This window comes from Marmota flaviventris, chromosome 11 (assembly GCF_047511675.1).
Source record: "Marmota flaviventris isolate mMarFla1 chromosome 11, mMarFla1.hap1, whole genome shotgun sequence".
Lineage (NCBI taxonomy): Eukaryota > Metazoa > Chordata > Mammalia > Rodentia > Sciuridae > Marmota > Marmota flaviventris.
In genome coordinates, this window is record NC_092508.1 from 80,900,334 (window position 1) to 80,918,670 (window position 18,337).

The 18,337-nt window shown below is 37.1% G+C and overlaps 1 protein-coding gene across 1 annotated transcript; it reads right to left on the reverse strand.

The window, feature by feature from the left end:
* Positions 1-235: 235 nt before the first annotated feature.
* Lypd6b (LY6/PLAUR domain containing 6B) lies at positions 236-9,875 on the reverse strand. Its single transcript, XM_027937919.1, has 4 exons — positions 9,731-9,875; positions 5,978-6,076; positions 1,897-2,027; positions 236-400 (listed from the first exon to the last, which is right to left on the reverse strand). The coding sequence occupies exons 1-4, from the start codon at positions 9,843-9,845 to the stop codon at positions 236-238; spliced, it is 510 nt and encodes a 169-aa protein (XP_027793720.1). The 5' UTR covers positions 9,846-9,875.
* Positions 9,876-18,337: the final 8,462 nt, after the last annotated feature.

Here is an 18,337-nt window from a genome sequence, read left to right on the forward strand (position 1 = left end):
CAGCTCCCTTGACCAGGAAGTCTGAAAGTTATACAGTCCTCTTGGTCCCTACCAAATCCCTATCCTCAGTGCTGGGACCTCATGCAGGAGCATTTTAACAAAGCCTCTGCTTTGGGCTTCCAATGTGCCCTCTTCACCAGGTACAAGAGTGTCTTCACTCCGAAGTTCAGGATTCACGCTGTTCTTGCCTTGTGCTTTAGAGGGCTAGTCTCTGCCTCTCTGAACAATGGTGGCATCATAGCAATGGAAGCATGAAGACCCAAGCAAGTGCTGGAAGGTAGGGTGTGGTGGCACTGCTGCCAGATGTCCTCTGAGCATGCATGACAGCAAAGACTGCATTGGTGTGGTTGGTGGGCAATTCCACGTTGCAAATCATTCCTTCACAGCAAGACCTACACTCCTGTTACAAATAAACAAGAGATGGAAAATAGTAAATAACGGGAAGGGATAAGGGGTAAAACATAGAAAAACAAAGGCTTCTTCAGCTCCATCATAAGAGGACCATTAGTGGGCTATCCAGTCTGTGTATCACCAGGTCTTTGGGTTCCCTTCCTCTGCAAAGGATGAGGAGGGAAGAACCATCTTTTCCTCTTAACTATGATTTATCTTCATCAAACCCAATCATCATCAAGGCAGAGAAGTGAAAGGGAAATTGAATAAGACTGCTTGATTGAGTCACCAAATCTTTCTAAAGGTTTTAAGAGAAAACACTGAAGCAAAAGTAAAAGCTAGGAACCTTTTGGATTAGTCATTGATTATCTTTCCCAGTGTTACTTGTTAGGGGATAATAGTGATTCACTCTTTTCTATGCTCATATCTGATTCCTATCATTACTGTAGCAATAGTTTACTAATTGTGGCTCCTGAGTGGTTAAAAAACAAAGGGCTGGGTCCCTAAGAGCATGAGATATTTTCAGGGGAAGTAGTCTCCTATGGTAATACCAGTGTATGGTTGGCACATGCCTTGACCTGAGAAACCCAGTCATTCCTTGAGGCTTCTGGGACAGTCAGGCAACACAAAGGCACAACCGCTAAGCATTCATGTCAGTGGTTTTCAACACAGGCTGCACATCAGGTTCACCTTGGGGCAATTTTAAAATGATCTCAATGCCCATGACCTCTACTTAAGGTTCTGCTTCAATTGGTCTGAGGATGCTCCCTCATCACCTGACTAACAAACCACCCAGGTAATCTTGGTGTTACTAAAGCCAACAACCACGAATGTTGAAATCATTTTCTGTGCTTATAAACTAAATTAAATTCTAAAACCTCATGAAATTAATATATGTTCAAATAATCTTTTCTCAAAAATTTCAAGATTCCAGGCATATAAAAGTATAAAATGCTCATTTAGAATCACAGAATGAGAAAATTAAAAAGATTAATTGATCCACAGTGTGTCTATAGTTCATTGCATTAAACTGAGCCTAATTTTTCGACTCTTTCTCCTCTGAGCAGAGGCGGTGGGTGAGACAAGTTTCCCTTGGTACATGGTATCACTATTTTCCTATTTCTACCTTTCCATTTCCCTGTGCAGCATTCTTGGTGATTTCTGGCCATGAACAAAACAGGTGAGCTGGGCTCTAGTGTTCATGGTTCTGTCACAGATGAGTTGCTCACAGGCTACCAGAGCTGGCTTTGGACCATTCACCCAAAGTCTTGAGGCCCACAGTATAGAACTGGAATCTGGGAATTATCATTCATTGCTAAAGTAACATTATTTCTCACTGGAGAACAGAAAGTCTTTTGACTTCTCTTTGGTCTCTATTTCAGTGCTGTAATGCAGTCTTTTCTCAAAGTATAAGCATGTTCAATATATTGTTCATCCTTCAGAACTTACTTTTGCTAGCATGAGATTAGTAAATTTACACACCCGCCTGCACACACAGGATCTTACCGTATGTTCAGAATCTTGGCTGTGGTGGCACCCAACAAAATGACATTCACTTTTGGAGGCACACTTTTTGGTGATGGAGGTACTTCTTCCATGGCTGGTGAAATGATGAACTGTCAAACAATACTGTGTATCTAGGTTAAAAAAAAAAAAGCAATAAAAACAAGGCAACTTCATTTTTCCACAATGCAAAAGAGACCTTTCAACAACTACTCTAGAAATGACTAATATTCATGATGAACCTTAAGTTTTTGGCAAGAAATTTAATAGCAGTGAGCTCTAGAGTTTCTAGATAGATTTTTTTTTTTTTTTGCAATAACATCTGCTTCTAAAACACATATGTATACTGAAAATAAATATAAATAGTCACCCATCCTTTGGTATAAACTAAAGCTGAGAATAAATGTGCAAACTTTTCACGAAACTCAGGGGTCTGCTCATTGAAGATGCATGTTTGTGTCTCTAGTCCATCCCCCCTACTTTTGAAACAATGTTCTAAAACTCTAAGATGAAAATTGCAAGTATAGATGCAATAGGTCATAATACCTGTTTCTGCATCATTCAACATTTGTTTCTTACAGGTGATGAGGCAAATGAAAGATAAAAGATGGGACTCCTGGGATAGGGAAGTAGCTCAGTGGTAGAGCACTTGTCTTGCATGCATGAGGTCCTGGGTTCAATCCCCAGCACATGGAGGGCAAAACTGAAAAAAAAAGATATGGCTTCCAATCCCGTCAAGATCATCTTCTCTTCTCATCTAATTCTTAATCAAGTCCTTATACTCCCAATGCATTTCCTCATCAATGAATTTCTATTTTCTCTTCTTTTTAAATTAACTCTTCCTTTCTGCTTCCCATTTCTGCAGAAAGACTTCTGCATAGCATTATCTTTATAGCTTTAACCACAAACATTTTATTATTTAAAGTTCTTCCAAGAAAGTGGTTTCATTCACTATCCTAGGACTGCTCTGATTGTGTCTCTCTTCTATAACTACCTCAGGCCAAGGAAACTTTCTGATCAGGGACCACAACAACAACATCACTGAATAGGGGAGGGAGACTGGACTGAAGTTGAGAAGACTAGGTTTATGGAATAGCCTATCAAAAGTAAACTACTTGAGGGCTGCGGTTGTGACTCAGTGGTGGAGTGCTTGCCTAGCATGTGTGAGGCAGTGGGTTCGATCCTCAGCACCACCTAAAAATAAATAAAATAAAGGTCTAAAAAAATACAATGACATTATTTTTTTAAAAGTAAGCTACTTTAGAACCTTTGAGCCCGTTTTCTTTTTAGAGAAATAGTTAAGTGCACTGGCATTCTGATAGGGTTGTTACAAGCTTTAAATAATATTAACAATAGCAAACACATACTGAGCATGAACCATCAGCCAGGCACCCTTCTAACTTGTATCTTCTCATTCAGTGCTTTCCACAAGCCCTGAGGTAAGCAGACTTAACATCCTCATTTTATAGATGAAGAAAATCAGGCACAATTTCTTGTCCAAAGTAACAAAGGTAGAAAAATCACATAGAGGAAAAGCTGCATAGGTAGAAAGGTCACCTAGCTGAAAGATCACATACACGGAAGGTCACATAAGCAGAAAATTTACCCAGGTAGAAGGTCACACAGGTGGAGGGTAGGCTTCTAATGCAGCAGTTTCCTAGGATTTGCACTCTTAACATTAATATTAAGCTAGACACTGCTACAAACTAGTGCTGCCCGCAGAGTGCTCTGCAAGTGTGGCTGGCTTCTGGATTCAGAAAGAAAGGGGGAACTAACTGTTTTAGAGAAGGAATTTCCATTTATAGTCCAAACAAGGAGGAATTGAAAACCAGTAGCTGCATGCGTTCATACACAATATCACACATGCAAAAAGCAGCCTCAACAAGTCAGCACTGAAGCCAGGGTAAATAAAACTAGAAATGCCATTCTTGTTGTATCCTGTTACATGGGAACCCTTTAACAACACTGACAGACCATAGAAGTGAAGCTGCAAGGAAATAAAAGGAAATGTGAGATGACAAAGAGCAATAGCTGCAGGCCAGTTTGCCTCCCAAAATGGTTAACTATCACTCCCGTAAATAATGGCAAAGTGAAAAGAAAGAAACCATACTCTCAGTTATAATTCCAGGTGGTTAGTATCTTTAGGACTTGACTGACATATCATCAAGAAGGAGCTTCTATGCCATGCTGGAATGGAGGATCATTCCACGCTGATCTTTAAGAGCCAGCTTCTGGACACAGCAGAAGCAACTCTTCCACTTTCCCCATTTCTGAATTGTCTCGGTGGTCTCTGCAGCTTCCTGCTTTTTGTTTGCCCATGTTTCAATGGAGATGGAATTCTAAGACATAGAAATAGTTCCTGGCTTGCATGCTAAAATGGTTTCAGTGACAAATAGGATATGCTCAGACCTAGGAGAACCGAGTTTTGGGTACAATTTGAAAAAATAGCACAGTCTGTGAATAGAAGGCCTGAGAAGCTGGGCTCCAAGGTCCCCATGTACAACTATGCTAACCCTTCTACTTGGTTTTCAAGGAGATGGAAAGCAAATTGTTAAAGAATGATACCTGCTCTCTGAAAGAAGCTAGGAGATATATCAACCAACCTTTTAAAGTTTGAAACAATTACAAAATTTCCCTGGAAATGTAGAAATAAAGGCACACAATCACACACACACGCACTCACAAGCATGTGAATTAAGAGCACTCATGCCACAGAAATGTCAAAGAACCCCAAGAAAAAAATGTTCACGATTAATTATTCTTAAAAAGGAATGATGAAAAATGTAGTCACAGATACATGACTAATTTACAGCACAAGATGCTCAGACCCCGTAAAGGTCTCCAATGTATGGTATATAGTAATTATTGGTTCCACACTATAAATAATAATGGTATAAAAATACCATATATAGAAATTTCCAAATATCTAAGGTAATATTAGACCCAAACTAGTAATCTCCAATTCTGGAAAAGTTTGGTTTTCTGTTTGTTTTTCTTAGCTGTTTACATCTGAAAACCTAAAAAGCAGTATACCCTGAAGTCTGAATCATCTGATATCCTTATAGCTCCATGTAGAGTTTTTAAATTCCAATTCTTCCACCAGACACTCTACTTGGTTTATTTCAAGTTCGTGTATTTTAAATCATTCAACTTCCCACCTCCTCTATTCCTACCAACCTAGTCCAAGTCCCCAATTTCTGCCTGATGACAACATCAGGTGTCTCCTTCTATTCTGGACCCCAACCATCCATTCACCACACAGCAGACAGAGCAATATTTTAAATACAACCAGTATCATCACACCCTAGCTTAAAACTCTACTGTCCACTTATCGTAGTCACAGTGAAGCCCACATTCTATCAGAGAAAGAACCTGTCCTGTCTGTGTCTCCCTCTCAGGTCCTTTGTCCATTTCCCACTACAACACATGGCCAGTGTCCTTTCTATTCATTGAAGAGGCCAAACCCACTTTTTCCCCTGGAAGCCTTTGTATTGGCATTCCCTCTTCCCAACATGTTCTTCCAATAGATCCCTATGTGGCTGGTTTGGTTCAGTCATTCAGGTCTTAGTTCTAATGTACACTCATCTATGCATTCTGTCCACAAATACTACTACTGAGGGCCTAATATGAATCAGGCACTGGGATGCATTAGTGAACTAAATAAACTAAAAGGAGATCCAAATGTTTGATAATGAATGAACAGAGTTTCCCAAGCATGGATGTATCTCAAGAGTACAGAAATTTTCCTTTGCTTTAAGTCAGTTAAGTATGGCTTTTCTAAGGTATCATCAAGCATTTCTGAAATTGTTAGAATGCCTTAGTCAACACTGTGGTCTCTTCTCCCTGGTAAATACTGTTTATGAAATTCTTCCTCAAGGCAGACACAACTGCAAGTTGAGGCTATGCTGCTGGTTTGTGAGTTCTCTCAGGATAGGCCCTTAGAGGAAATCTCTGACTTCTATAGAACATCACCAGCCTGTTGCTGTGCTGATCCTTTACACAGGACATCTTTGCTCCAGGCAATTCAGGAGAGACCTAAAGGAAGTGATGTCACAAGACAGTCTTCCAAATTCAGCACACTTACTTTGTGGACACCATTTGTCTTCTGCCCATCGATTGCAGTTATAATTATCCCCTGCATTTTCACAGGTAAAACACTTGAAGCTATTTGGAAATGGTGTTGCTTTAAAAGAAAAAAAAATGCAAAGTGAAATGATAAGGTTAAAAAAGACAAAAATTTCAAACATCAAATATGGTACAAAGTCAGCAACTTTTATGTTAGATGAAACAAAACTTATACGATATCATCTTTACAAATTCTATATCTAGGGAGTTGGATTTACCCATCAAGCTTTTGGCAATTTAAAAAAAAATTTTTAAATACTTCCATGAATTTCCATTATAGAGTAACAAAAATGATTTCACAAGCCACTTTGAAAAGATCCATATCATTCTATTTTGATGTATAATTTGGGATAAGTGGGGGTTGAGGGTATGGGTGAGGGTGGTAGTGGTATTGGAACTAATAATGTGACCCACATATATCATCCCTGAAAAGAACTAGAGTCCAGATTAACCTCAGTTTGAATTCTGTCCTTTAAACTAATTAGTGTATAATTTTTAACTTCTAAGGCATAATAATATTTATAATTATAAAAACAAAGATCCCTATGATTTGCAGAGGTATAGTGAGAATTAAATGGAATACTGCAATGAAAATCCCTGTGGGGTCCCTAGCACATCAAGTCTTGCTAGTTTGCATCCATATGCACTCTATTACAGGTACAGTTATCCTTAAGGAAGTCACCTCATTTGACGTATGTCAATTGTCACAGCATTAGACCTTGACCAGGAAGGTAATATTTAATATAAGGGTGATAGGCATTCTTAAGCCCTTACACACAGGCCAAAGCACTGTGGAAAGGAGAAATACTGAGTTGCTGACAATGTGAATTGAGCAAAATTAACATGTTCTTTTGTTATTATATCTTTTTGAAAAGTTTGCCTTTTATCTGGTTATTTTTAATTTTTAATTTTTTTTTAGTTGTTCTACTTAGTTGTAAATAATAGCAGAATGCATTTCAATTCGTCATATATGAATGTGAGTGCAACATTTCATTCTCTGGTTGTGCACGGTGTTCCATTCATGCAATCATACATGTACCTAGCGTAATGATGTCCATCTCATTCCACCATTTTTCTATCTTCATAACCCCTCCCCACCCTCCCCTTTGCCCAATCCAAAGTTCCTCCATTCTTCCCATGCATCCCCCCTATACTCATAGATCAGCATCCACTAATAAGAGAAAACATTTGGTCTTTAGTTTTTTGGGATTGGCTTGCTTCGCTTAGCATAATATTCTCCAACTCTATCCATTTACCTGCAAATGCCATAATTTTATTCTCTTTTAATGCTGAGTAATATTCCATTGTGTATATATACCACAGTTTCTTTATCCATTCACCTATCTATTCATGAATGTCTAGGTTGGTTCCACAGTTTAGCTATTGTGAATTCAGCTGCTATAAACATTGGTGAGGCTATGCCACTATAGTATGTTGATTTTACATCCTTTGGGTATAGACCAAGGAGTGGGATAGCTGGGTCAAATAGCAGTTCATTCCAAGTTTTCTGAGGAATCTCCACACTGCTTTCCAAAGTGGTTGCTGTTTTTGTTTTGTTTTGTTTTTTATGTGGTGCTGAGGATCGAACCCAGTGCCTCACCCATGCTAGGCAAGTGCTCTACCACTGAGCTACAACCTCAGCCCCTTATCTTATTATTTTAGTAGGAAAGAGGGAAAATAAAATAATTTGAAATTTTTGCATAGACCAGGGCATAGGGTCTGGGTAAAATTTTTAATTCTCCTGGTTTTGCAGAATAATGTAGGCAAGTAAAGGTAAACCCCAAACCAACCTAGTAACATAACCAGAAGTTAGGGTGAAAAGTAGAAGCAGTGGGTATTTAGGGTACATGGGGAGGATATGCATTGCTGTATAAAACACAAGCAAAATATCAAAGTTTCAGCAGACATGAAATTAAATACTGCAGATACATTTCAGTTTGGCCTATGCAAAAAGAATGTTATGCAGATATATAAAAATAATGACAGCCATTTTCACCTGTATGGGCTTAAAAATATTAATAGTCAATGCTGATGAATGAACAATTAGAGTATAAATTTGCACAATCCTTTATATTTAGTAATTCTAACTCTGGTAAAATCTATTCTAAGGTCATCAGTAAATTGAAAAGAACATTTAAAAAGATCTTCAATGGCAATTTCAATGAATTTAAATTGCTTGTATTTTTTAATGACATAAAGTATGGGGAAATGGTTAAATAAACAGCAGATCAGAAATATGAATTTTTAAAAATAAAAGACATTAGAATATTTTAAATATATTCAAATTATAGCATAAAGAGTGAAAAATTAATGTAAGACTAAATTTGTGTAATATTTTCTTTCAGTATTTTTTCCATATATGTGTATGTAGATATGAGACATACCTACATACACATATATGGAAAAAATACTGAAAGAAAATATTTCAAAATGTAAAAAGGAGCACCTTTGAATTATGGAATCATGAATAAATTTACTTTCTTCTGTATATTTCCTGTCTTTTGGGGATTTTCTACAATGAACATATATTTTTCTCTTTTTCTAAATATTTTTCTCATCAAAAAATTATAACACTCTTTAAAATTTGGAAACTTGTAGATAATCTAGAGTTACAAAAACCATGTGTCATGCATTTTACCTATTAATAAACAGGGATTAACAATTCAGGGATGTATAATAAATGATAATTCAAGATACATGTGTAGTACATATGTGTATATGTATATGTGTGAAGCATTTATATGTATACTGAGAGAGAAAGAGAACGAGATGACTGAATGTCCTAAATAATAAAGAAAACACAGAGTAAAAAATAGTAATGATATAGATGTCATCTAGGTGTACTATAAAGATAGTGGTTCTCACAGCTGTCTGTGTATCAACAGTATCAGGAGAGCTTTTCAAAAAAGAGAAAAGAAAAAATTCCACATCTCACCCCTTTGATTATCAAATCTCTCAAGAAGTGACCTGGGGATATATCATTTTAAAGCCTTCCATTAAGATTCTGATGGTCCTCCAGGTGGGGAACCATAAACATTTACATGTATACAAATAATTTTTTCTCTAGAATTTGTATGAGAGAAGTTTTATTTGAAGAGAAAAAGAAGGAGTGATGGTATATATTCATACAGACATATATACACATGTACATATAAAATATATTAACATAAATTATCCTATAAGATGATATGCACTATTAGCCTATTTTAAAACTATCAGTGGAAAAGCTGAGTTTTATGTAATTCTTGCTAACTGTGATTGTGCATAATGAAAATCCAGGTTATATTCCTCTTCAAATATTTCAATTTTTCTAATCTTTTTAAAACTGTTAATGACCACTTGAAAGAATAAATATATCATCTATGCAGAAACTACCTGCAGCCAGTTTCTTCTCCAATGAAGAAATCAATAAAGAATACTGAATTTCCTCTGCTAAGCCATGATTAGGGACAATATTCAAAAGAATTTCTTAAACAAGAAAGCTTTTAAGACTTTAATAGGAAGCTAATTCATTTTAAAGAAATGAAGAATATTTTTGTTACCATAAACTTACCCATGGAGTCGTTGAAACCTTTCTGTTTTATTCTAGATATAAATCAAGCATTTCCAGAAAAAAAAAAAAAAAACAAGGTGACAATGGATGGAAGTCGGGCTTCAAAGGACATTCTGATTCCCTCCCCAGTCATGAACTAACACGGCAACCACTACTTACGGTCAAGAGGAGGCCTAACATTGTAGAAGTTGATGTTCTTGGCAGATGCCCAGTTTTCTGAGAAGATAAAGATGTGGACAACAGCCACAGCTACAGCGTGACAGAGGAGCAGCATCCTGACCTCATGGATTGAACAGGCCAAACTCATATGTCTATGATGAAAACACAGATTATTTGAGTTTATTTATATTTTACTCATTAAAAATAAGAGGGTGTTTGCTTCTGTTTGAAAGACTCAATTATTCAATATATCTGAATATAATGGTTTCAATTTGAATTTGAATTGAATATAACTTAAACATTTATGTATTGTGTTGGGCTGGTACCTGCAACTAAACATTATTCTTTTGATCAGATGAAAGTTAAGTAATTACTGCCTTCTACTGGTCAGGCCTCTGCACTCACCATTTAAGTTTTAGCAGGATGCCCAGTAGCCTTTCAGGTTCAGGAAGACCAAGCAGCCCATACTGACCAGGTTATACCTATTTCATCATCTGAGTCTAGCTGGTTGACTTTGTGCTGAAACACCTCATCTCTCAAATTAACTGTGGTTCCAGGCATGTTCCAATGAAGTCACAGGACTCCTCTTTGACCAGGAAGATGTGTGGGCAGCAGGAAAAGATACAACTTGGAGTCTAAAGGCTTCGATTTGGGGTTGGCTCTGCTGTTTATTAGTGGCCTGACCTTGGACAAGCTCTTTACATTCTATTAACCTCAATTTCCTCATCTGTAAAGTGGCTTAATAACACCGGAACTGCCCACACATTTGGTTAATTGTGAGCATCAAATACAGGTTCAGATAGGATCACAAAGGATTGTGAAAATAAAAGCCCTCATAATAAGAGTTCTGTGAAAATGTTGAAATATTAGAGCTCAATGATATTGGTTGAAATCCTTTTCTTCTTACAGAATCAACTATCCTCAATGGATTTAGAAAAAAATTTTCAATGAAAAAAGGTTTAATCTCTGCATATATGTGTATAATTCTTCACATAAACAGGAAAATAACACTGGATTCTAAGGATTTTACTTCCCTCTCTTATGAATCAATTGGTTTTGCACATGAGCAATAATGCATAACCATGAAGATGGAATTGAATATTGGACAAAATGTAAGCAAACACAATGTCATCCCTGGAGATGGCTTTTGCTGTATAGAACTGAGTCATTAAGGATGTACTCAGTATTCAAAAAAGAATAAAAGAAAAAAAAAAGGAAAAAATAACCCTGGTGAGTAAATTTCAAAAATAATACAATAGTGTTAAATTTTATACACTGCATTTCAGAGCAGAACATAATAAGATCTAGATATATAAAAATGTATGCAATTTTTCTAGTTCATTTTAAAAACCAAGCTTGACCTTTTCACAGTTATCAGATTTCTAAATTCTATTCCTATGTTCTTTCTGAAGAAATAGACATTTAAGCAACTATATTATCCCAACAGTCAAGTGGTTTTACTGATCCAAATTCAGCTTTACCTGTCTCTTTCTCTTAGTTGGTCTGCTTTGTAGTCATCTTGAATCTGTTACCAAGTAATGGATGCATGCTCCTTCTTTATACCAGTGGAGACCTTTGGGGAGGGGAAGACTGATCTGTCTTTCACAAACCCCAGGATGACTGCACTCCAACAGCAATCCACATGGAGAGATAACTAAGATCATGGATTTCAGAGTCATGCTATCTCACACTCCCTGTTCTAGCACTAAGCAGCTATGAAACCTGAGACTAGTAGTGGCTGAAGCTTTCCAAACCTCAGTTTCCCCATCCACAGGACCAGCATAAAAATAGTACTTATCTTCTCGTTTTGAGGTGTGGACGGTCACAATACATAGGAAGCACTCAGCAAGTGCTGAGCACATGGTTGGAGCTGTACTTACTGAGCACTTTCTATTCGGTAGTAAAGCACTGGCTCAGATACCTGTTTCCCAACCTGCTATTTGAAGCCTGGTGCAAATTCTTTAACCTTCCTATGCCACAAACTTTGCTTCTACAAAATGGGAGTGATAACAGTACCTACTCCATAGAACTATAGGAATTAAATTATTTGAAGCATATAAAATGTTTGAACTATCTAATTAGCTATATGCCTAGAATTTTGCTAATTCTTATGTAAGCATTTACTATTATGAACACATCCCCAATTTGGAATCCCAAGTCAAAATCCCTGGTTTGCCTCATGTAACCTTTATGAAATGAAAGCTCCTTCACTCATTCATCAAACACGTCATTGTTGACAACTGGTATGCAACACACATTGTTGTCACTGAACCCCCTAAAGATTTTTGCTCATGCAAACTGCATTTCAGAGGGAGAAAACAGGAAACACACATGAAAAAAAATCTACTTTCAGTTAGTCATAAATTTCATGAAGGCAGTACAATAAGATGATATGTTAGTAAATAGGAGAGCTGCTTTACGTACATGGTGGTCCCACAACAACTCTCCAGTAGGTGGCATCTGAACAGGTACAGTAAACGATGAGAAGGAATCAGCCAAGCCAAGAATCAAAAGAAGAGCAACCCTGTCCTGAGTGCTTTGCCCTGTGGGGGTAATATTAAAATCAGCTGATATGACTGGAACCAGCTGAGAGGGAGGAATAGGCAAAATCAGAGAGTCACTGAGGCCTGATTACTTACTGCAAGGATTTGGGTTCAGGAAAAATCAGGCAATTGTTTAATTTTACATGACCTAATTTAGAAACAACACCAAGAAATACTCTGTGTCTGTGGAATAATTGGTCCTAAATCCCTAGCCTGATTTCTAACTCCTGGAATAAAGGAATACAAATGATTGTGAGTATAGAAGAAGACAGAAATCAGATACACCAAAGGCTTCTCTGAGTGAATTTTAAAACAACTGACTGGACAATAAGTCCAAGAATGAAACCATTTTTTTTTTGGTGTGTGTGTGTGTGTGTGTGTGTATGTTTGTTTGTTTTTGTTTTTGCTTTTTTCCATCACTCAAAACAGCACCAAAAGGACAGAGTATTATTATACTGTGTAATTGAGGAGCTGGTAATTTAGAGGCAGAAGATGTAAGGTTCCTAGCATCCTGCCCCCAACATGGGATCCTTCAAAAAACCTCCACATGACATATCCTGGCCAAGAATTTTGAAGGCTAATGAGAAGCAAACCAAAGGAGTATTGCTTCATACAGACAAAATGTGTTTTTGTTTCCACTTTAAACTGAAGAGTATACAGCCTTATTCTATCAAAATTATCCCAAACTGCAAAGTTCTTACCTGTCAAATAAGAAAAGTACTAAATAAAAGTGTCTCAGAATTCCAAAGCAGGTTTTATAATCTATTACCACACACTGCTTCTCCCCGAGCTCCTCATCTATCTCTATCTATGCTTCAGTGTACAAGTTTGTGGGAACATACTGTTTTATTTTCCACAACCAAAAGACATTAGGATAATGAAAAAGTAAATGACTAAATATAGTATCTGAGGGTTGTTTCACATTCAGAATCATTTCACAGAGACTCCTAGATAAAAATTGTCTGCTGAGAGTGCTGAGTGGGCTCCCACTGCAGTCTTTGTTGCAGAACAAGGTTACAGGAGAGCTTGTAAGAGAGGGAAGAAAATCTTTAATACAAGTTAAACTAAAGCATTCAGGTTATTTTCTCGGAGGCCATCACACAAAGCAGTGTTACTTCTTCATGAGGGGGGAATGGGTGATCTGTGAACTTCCTCAGGTAATTTGCAAAATGGTGTGTCTAGACACATTTCCCCCTGGGTGGAGTAGCTCAATGGAATCTGAGATTCACACAATGCCTAAGAACACCTGCTTGCTGTTTCCCAACAGAGCTGCCCCAGGTGAGCTCCCTGTGACTTAGACATTTTCACACTTTTGACATTAAGAAAAAAAGTTCCACAAATGCCTTAGATATCTGACCCACACCCCTCAAACTCAAAGGCAGATCGAGATATCCCCTGACCCCAAGCAGAGGTCATTACCTTCGCCCATCTTTCCCAGACAGTAGGCCTAGGCAAAAACCTATGGTACTGCTCTTCCCTATGTTTTAAGAGTCCCCTTTGTGGAAGAAGAATTAATTCACTCCAGAATGCAGAGTGCTTCTCTGACAGAAAAAGGAAGACATTTATGTAAAAGCATCTTTGTAGGGATACAGCAGGGATGAGCAATTCCCAGGCATCCTAGTGAATGGCAGGTAGCCAGATTTGGAAATTCAGAAAACCCCTCCTGAGACTCTGGCCCCTTACTTCCCAAAATAAAAGACTTCATTCATGGTATTTGGTCCAGAAGCATGACAATTTCCCAAGTCTGAGTCCTGACAATCATCTCATCCTCCATGTGTCATTTTAAACTTCCAAGGACCACATGTAAAGCTGATGGGGCCTCAAGAAGCAACACATCTTTGACATCACAAACTTTTGAGTAGGAAATGAAAATAACATTATTTTTTCACATTCCTCAGAACCACGTTCAGTCATGGTAGACACGGAGTGAATACTTTTTTGGAATAGAATCAACATCATTAGCTATGACCTCTGAGGATGCCTTTCTTAGTGAATAACACAAAAGTTGTGGGCACTAAGGAATTGGTATGGTGTCCAAAAATGACAAAGAAATGATGGACTCCCACAGAAATTTGAAAAGAAGATGCAAAACCTAGGCAGTAAATACTGGCATTTCTTATGCAATTGCTAAAAATGAGTCAGCATGCACAAAACCAACTCCAACTGCCAGTGAGACAGATAATTTAAGAGAAACAGTTCTGCAAAGTCCAGCATGCCCTATCACCACTCAATCCACACCTGCCTGCAAGCACCACTTATCCCACAGTCAGACACTTTAATGACAATCCTTAATAGGCCTGGTTTCCCTTGTAAAAAGAATAGATAGCAAAATGGAAATTCAGAACAAATGCTGAAATTTACTCAGGGAGAATTCAAGAGATGAAAACACTCCTCTCAAAATGGGAAATTCACCAGAAAACTTTAACATCCACAACAAGAGTTGCAGTACTTGCTTCTGGCTGGTAAGCCAGGTTGGCAAATAAAGATATCCTAGTTCCTATTACATTTAGGAAGAGTGTTTGTGGGATTTATGTCAAAACTGGATTCTAATTCCTTCCCTAGCAGGGTAACGGAGGATTTAGTTTCTAATCTCGCCAGGGAACTGAGGGCCAGTTCAGAGAGTTCAGTTTCTACCTTCTCTGATGGGTTCACCTCCATTTGTGGTACATGGAGGGTTTCTCTTGTCCAAACCTTAAAAGCAGCATGATTATAAGTCATACATTTATACCAAGTATTTAGCTAAATAGTTAATATGTAACAAGGAATAAGAAAGACCCAATTCCTGAGCTCTCATGAATTATTTGGAAAAAAAATTATTTATTTATAATAAAAAGAGACATCACCAAGATTTAATACAATCATCTTTGAGAGGAGGGAAAACACTAATCTTTAGACTTAGAAAAACCTAGAATAAAATTCTAGTCCTACATTTACTAACTTGGTGACTAAAGAGTTAAGATTTATCACCATTTGCTAAAAAGAAAAAGGAGGCTTAGAATCACACAGATAACATAAGTTGTTGTGTGGATTGAGTGCAATTATATAAATAAAGCATCTTTTATGTAGATGGCATTTGAGAAATCTTCAATATCCAATTCCCCTCTTCTCTGTCCCTTCTCCCTTCTTCAGATGTCATTAGCAGAAAAAGAGAAATCAGATCAAGGCATAGCACTGTCCAACTTTATTTTGTATTAGCTAGAACAAATCTGGTAAATAGTAGATTCATTTCTAAAGAAGACTCAGAAATCCTCCCTATTGCAACTAAATGGGAAGTTGAAATCAATGACTGCAAATGTCCCTTCTACTTCTAATAATCTATGATTTTTATGGAAGAATATCAAGGAAGAACTCCAGTTACATCATAAATAGTCCTACATGTGATGTAGTATTTCCATAATAATTCAGATTGTGATTGCAGTGCTTTAAAGAATACAAACAACAAAAAATCTCATCAATCCCAGGATCAAAAACTCATAGATATGAGTATCTCATTTCTAAGCATAAAGCTGAACATTTTGCAATGTCAGAGACACACTTTTTTTCCATTACATGCAACTTGATCAAAGATAATGTCTAAAAGAGCACTGATGTTAAAATAATTTCATTATGCAAATCAAGTTTAAATCTAATCATGAATTAATAGAGTGATAAGTATGTAATATGAGTACAGAAATGATCTAATCACTTTTAAGATCATATTTCTAAATATGATACAAATTTTAAGATAAAGCTAAGAGATGCTTTTTCAGAGGCATTGTTGTCAAAGATATGATTTTACATCTTTCTTGGGAAGGCTTTCATGACAATGGAGGGCTAAGATGGTAAGAACTCCACATGGACAAAATTTAAATATTTAGGAATTAGAAACTGAATTCCCTTTTTAAATAATCAAGATTTGTTTGTCATGTTTGATTTAACTATTGAACAAATGTTAGGAACCTCTATTAGTCAACTTTCTGTCATTATATCTGAGATAACCAACTTAAAAAGAGAGTAGTTTATTTCATAATTTTGAAGGTTTCAGTCCCTGGTCAACCAGCTACATTGTTTCTGGGCTTGTGGCAAGGCAGCATATCATGGCCAGGGTACAAGGTAGAGCCAAGCTGCACAGCTCATGGCTGGGAAACAAGGAGGAGGAAGAGCAAGGGGCCAAGATTCCACTATCCCTTCGAGGGCACACCCCCAAAGACCTAAACACCTCCCATTAATCCCCACCCATTAAAGGTTCTGCCACCTCCCAATAGCACCAACCTAAGGACCCAGCCTTTAACAAGCTTTTGGGAGATATTTAAGATCCAACGTAGAGCAGAACTAATAAATAAAAATGTATTGATTAAATTTGAAATTTTCTTCACATAGGTGAATAATCCTTACCCATTCTGAAAGGCATGAATGACCTATCAGGGGCTTATGCCAAGTAACTTATGCATTAAGTCTCTTAAGATACTGAGCACAACATATTTTGGATGAGAGAATGGTGAAGATTCAAATCCCTTCCATGAATGGCACTCTGTGCTGTGAATTACCCTTTTCTCTGAACTTCCCAGAAGCCAAGAGAGACACAGTAGAATGCACTAATTCTCACTCTGTCAGAAAAGGGAGTTATTTCTGATATTGAATTCTCAAATTAGTGAATCCTTTGAATCATCGTATAGAAGGCACCAATCGACATGGATCATGCCTGAAATTTGTTTTGAAGAGATCCAGATGCATCTGTCGTTTGGCCATTCCAAAAATTTTTTTTTCTTTTCTTTGAGATAGATGTGTTTATACTTGAGAACAGTTTAAACTTGAATAACAGTTCTGCTGGAGACCTGGAGGCACACAGGGCTAGTACTGCCAGCAACTCCTCTGCAGAGCTGCATGGATACGAATTGACTGGCAATACAGATTGGGTACAGAACGCATTGCTTTTACATTTCATATCCTTGCTTGTTTTACTGAACTATTTTTTTTAATAACCAGTCAAAGCTCTCAAAATAGAATTCAAGGCTGAAATGTCCAACAGCTGGCTAAGGATCCATTACTCTACATTCATTGAGTGAAGGAGTGTACAGGGCCAAGGATGCACTCTCTAATTCATGGATTTTAGAACTCAACTGAAGACATTGGCCATTGGGGCCACTCTGTGTGTAAGGTGATGGCTAACATTTTTTGCTTTGTTTCATCTCAGCTGACACAGAAAAACGGCTATAAGAATAAAGTATTCATACGAATATTTTTCCTATTTAACCTCTCTGAATATATTCTTATATGATGATAGAATGTACCAAAGCAAAAACAGGTGATACATTTGTTTGGAAACATATGTGTGTATGTATATATGTGTATTTGCTCACATATATGTATATAACTATATACATACACAAATATATATATAAATACATATACATATATATATATATATATACATACATACACACACATATATATCTACACATGTGTACACACTTTATTGTATGAAGTAATTACTTAAATGCTAGTTTAAACCAGGTTGCAAAAGCTTTCCAAGCCTCTTTGGAAGAGACTGGACTGCCAGTTATCTCAGCTGCTTTCATCACCCACATGGCTATTTTTCAACCGGGAGATCTTTAGGAGCACAGTTGTTACTCTGCATTTGTCCTATCTTCTTTCTTCTGTCCTAGAGTTTTATGTCACTGACCATTATGTATAGAGCCCCCACTAGCTCAGTTTTATTCTTGCTTCTCCATCTAAAAATATATTACACAAGTAGAGAACATGTTTGTAGATATCATTTTGAAACAGGAGGTATTTAAAAACCAACAATAAACTGCATGCTATGGCAAAAGAATATTGTGCTGACTTTTGCATAGTCACAAAACCCAGAACAGATTATTCAAAGAACTCTCGGGAAGCTGACAAGCTTATAAAAGCAGTCCCAAGGAAAAAAATTTCTGCATCCTGCATATATAACAAAGTTACAGTGTGTCACTTGCTCTATAAATTGTCACTATTACCACTTGCAGCCGAAGGAAACATACATATATAAAGATATATATGTGCATAATTTCATATTCCCAGAGGAAACTGAAAAATTATGTGC

Bases quoted from the DNA above. Each gene is read 5' to 3' on its own strand.
- Lypd6b (XM_027937919.1), bottom strand. From the start codon at position 9,845: ATGCTGCTCCTCTGTCACGCTGTAGCTGTGGCTGTTGTCCACATCTTT. The intron at 6,077-9,730 runs GTAAGTAGTGGT...TTTCTTTTAAAG, and splicing joins TGTTAGGCCTCCTCTTGACC to CAACACCATTTCCAAATAGC. The intron at 2,028-5,977 runs GTAAGTGTGCTG...TTTTTAACCTAG, and splicing joins AGACAAATGGTGTCCACAAA to ATACACAGTATTGTTTGACA.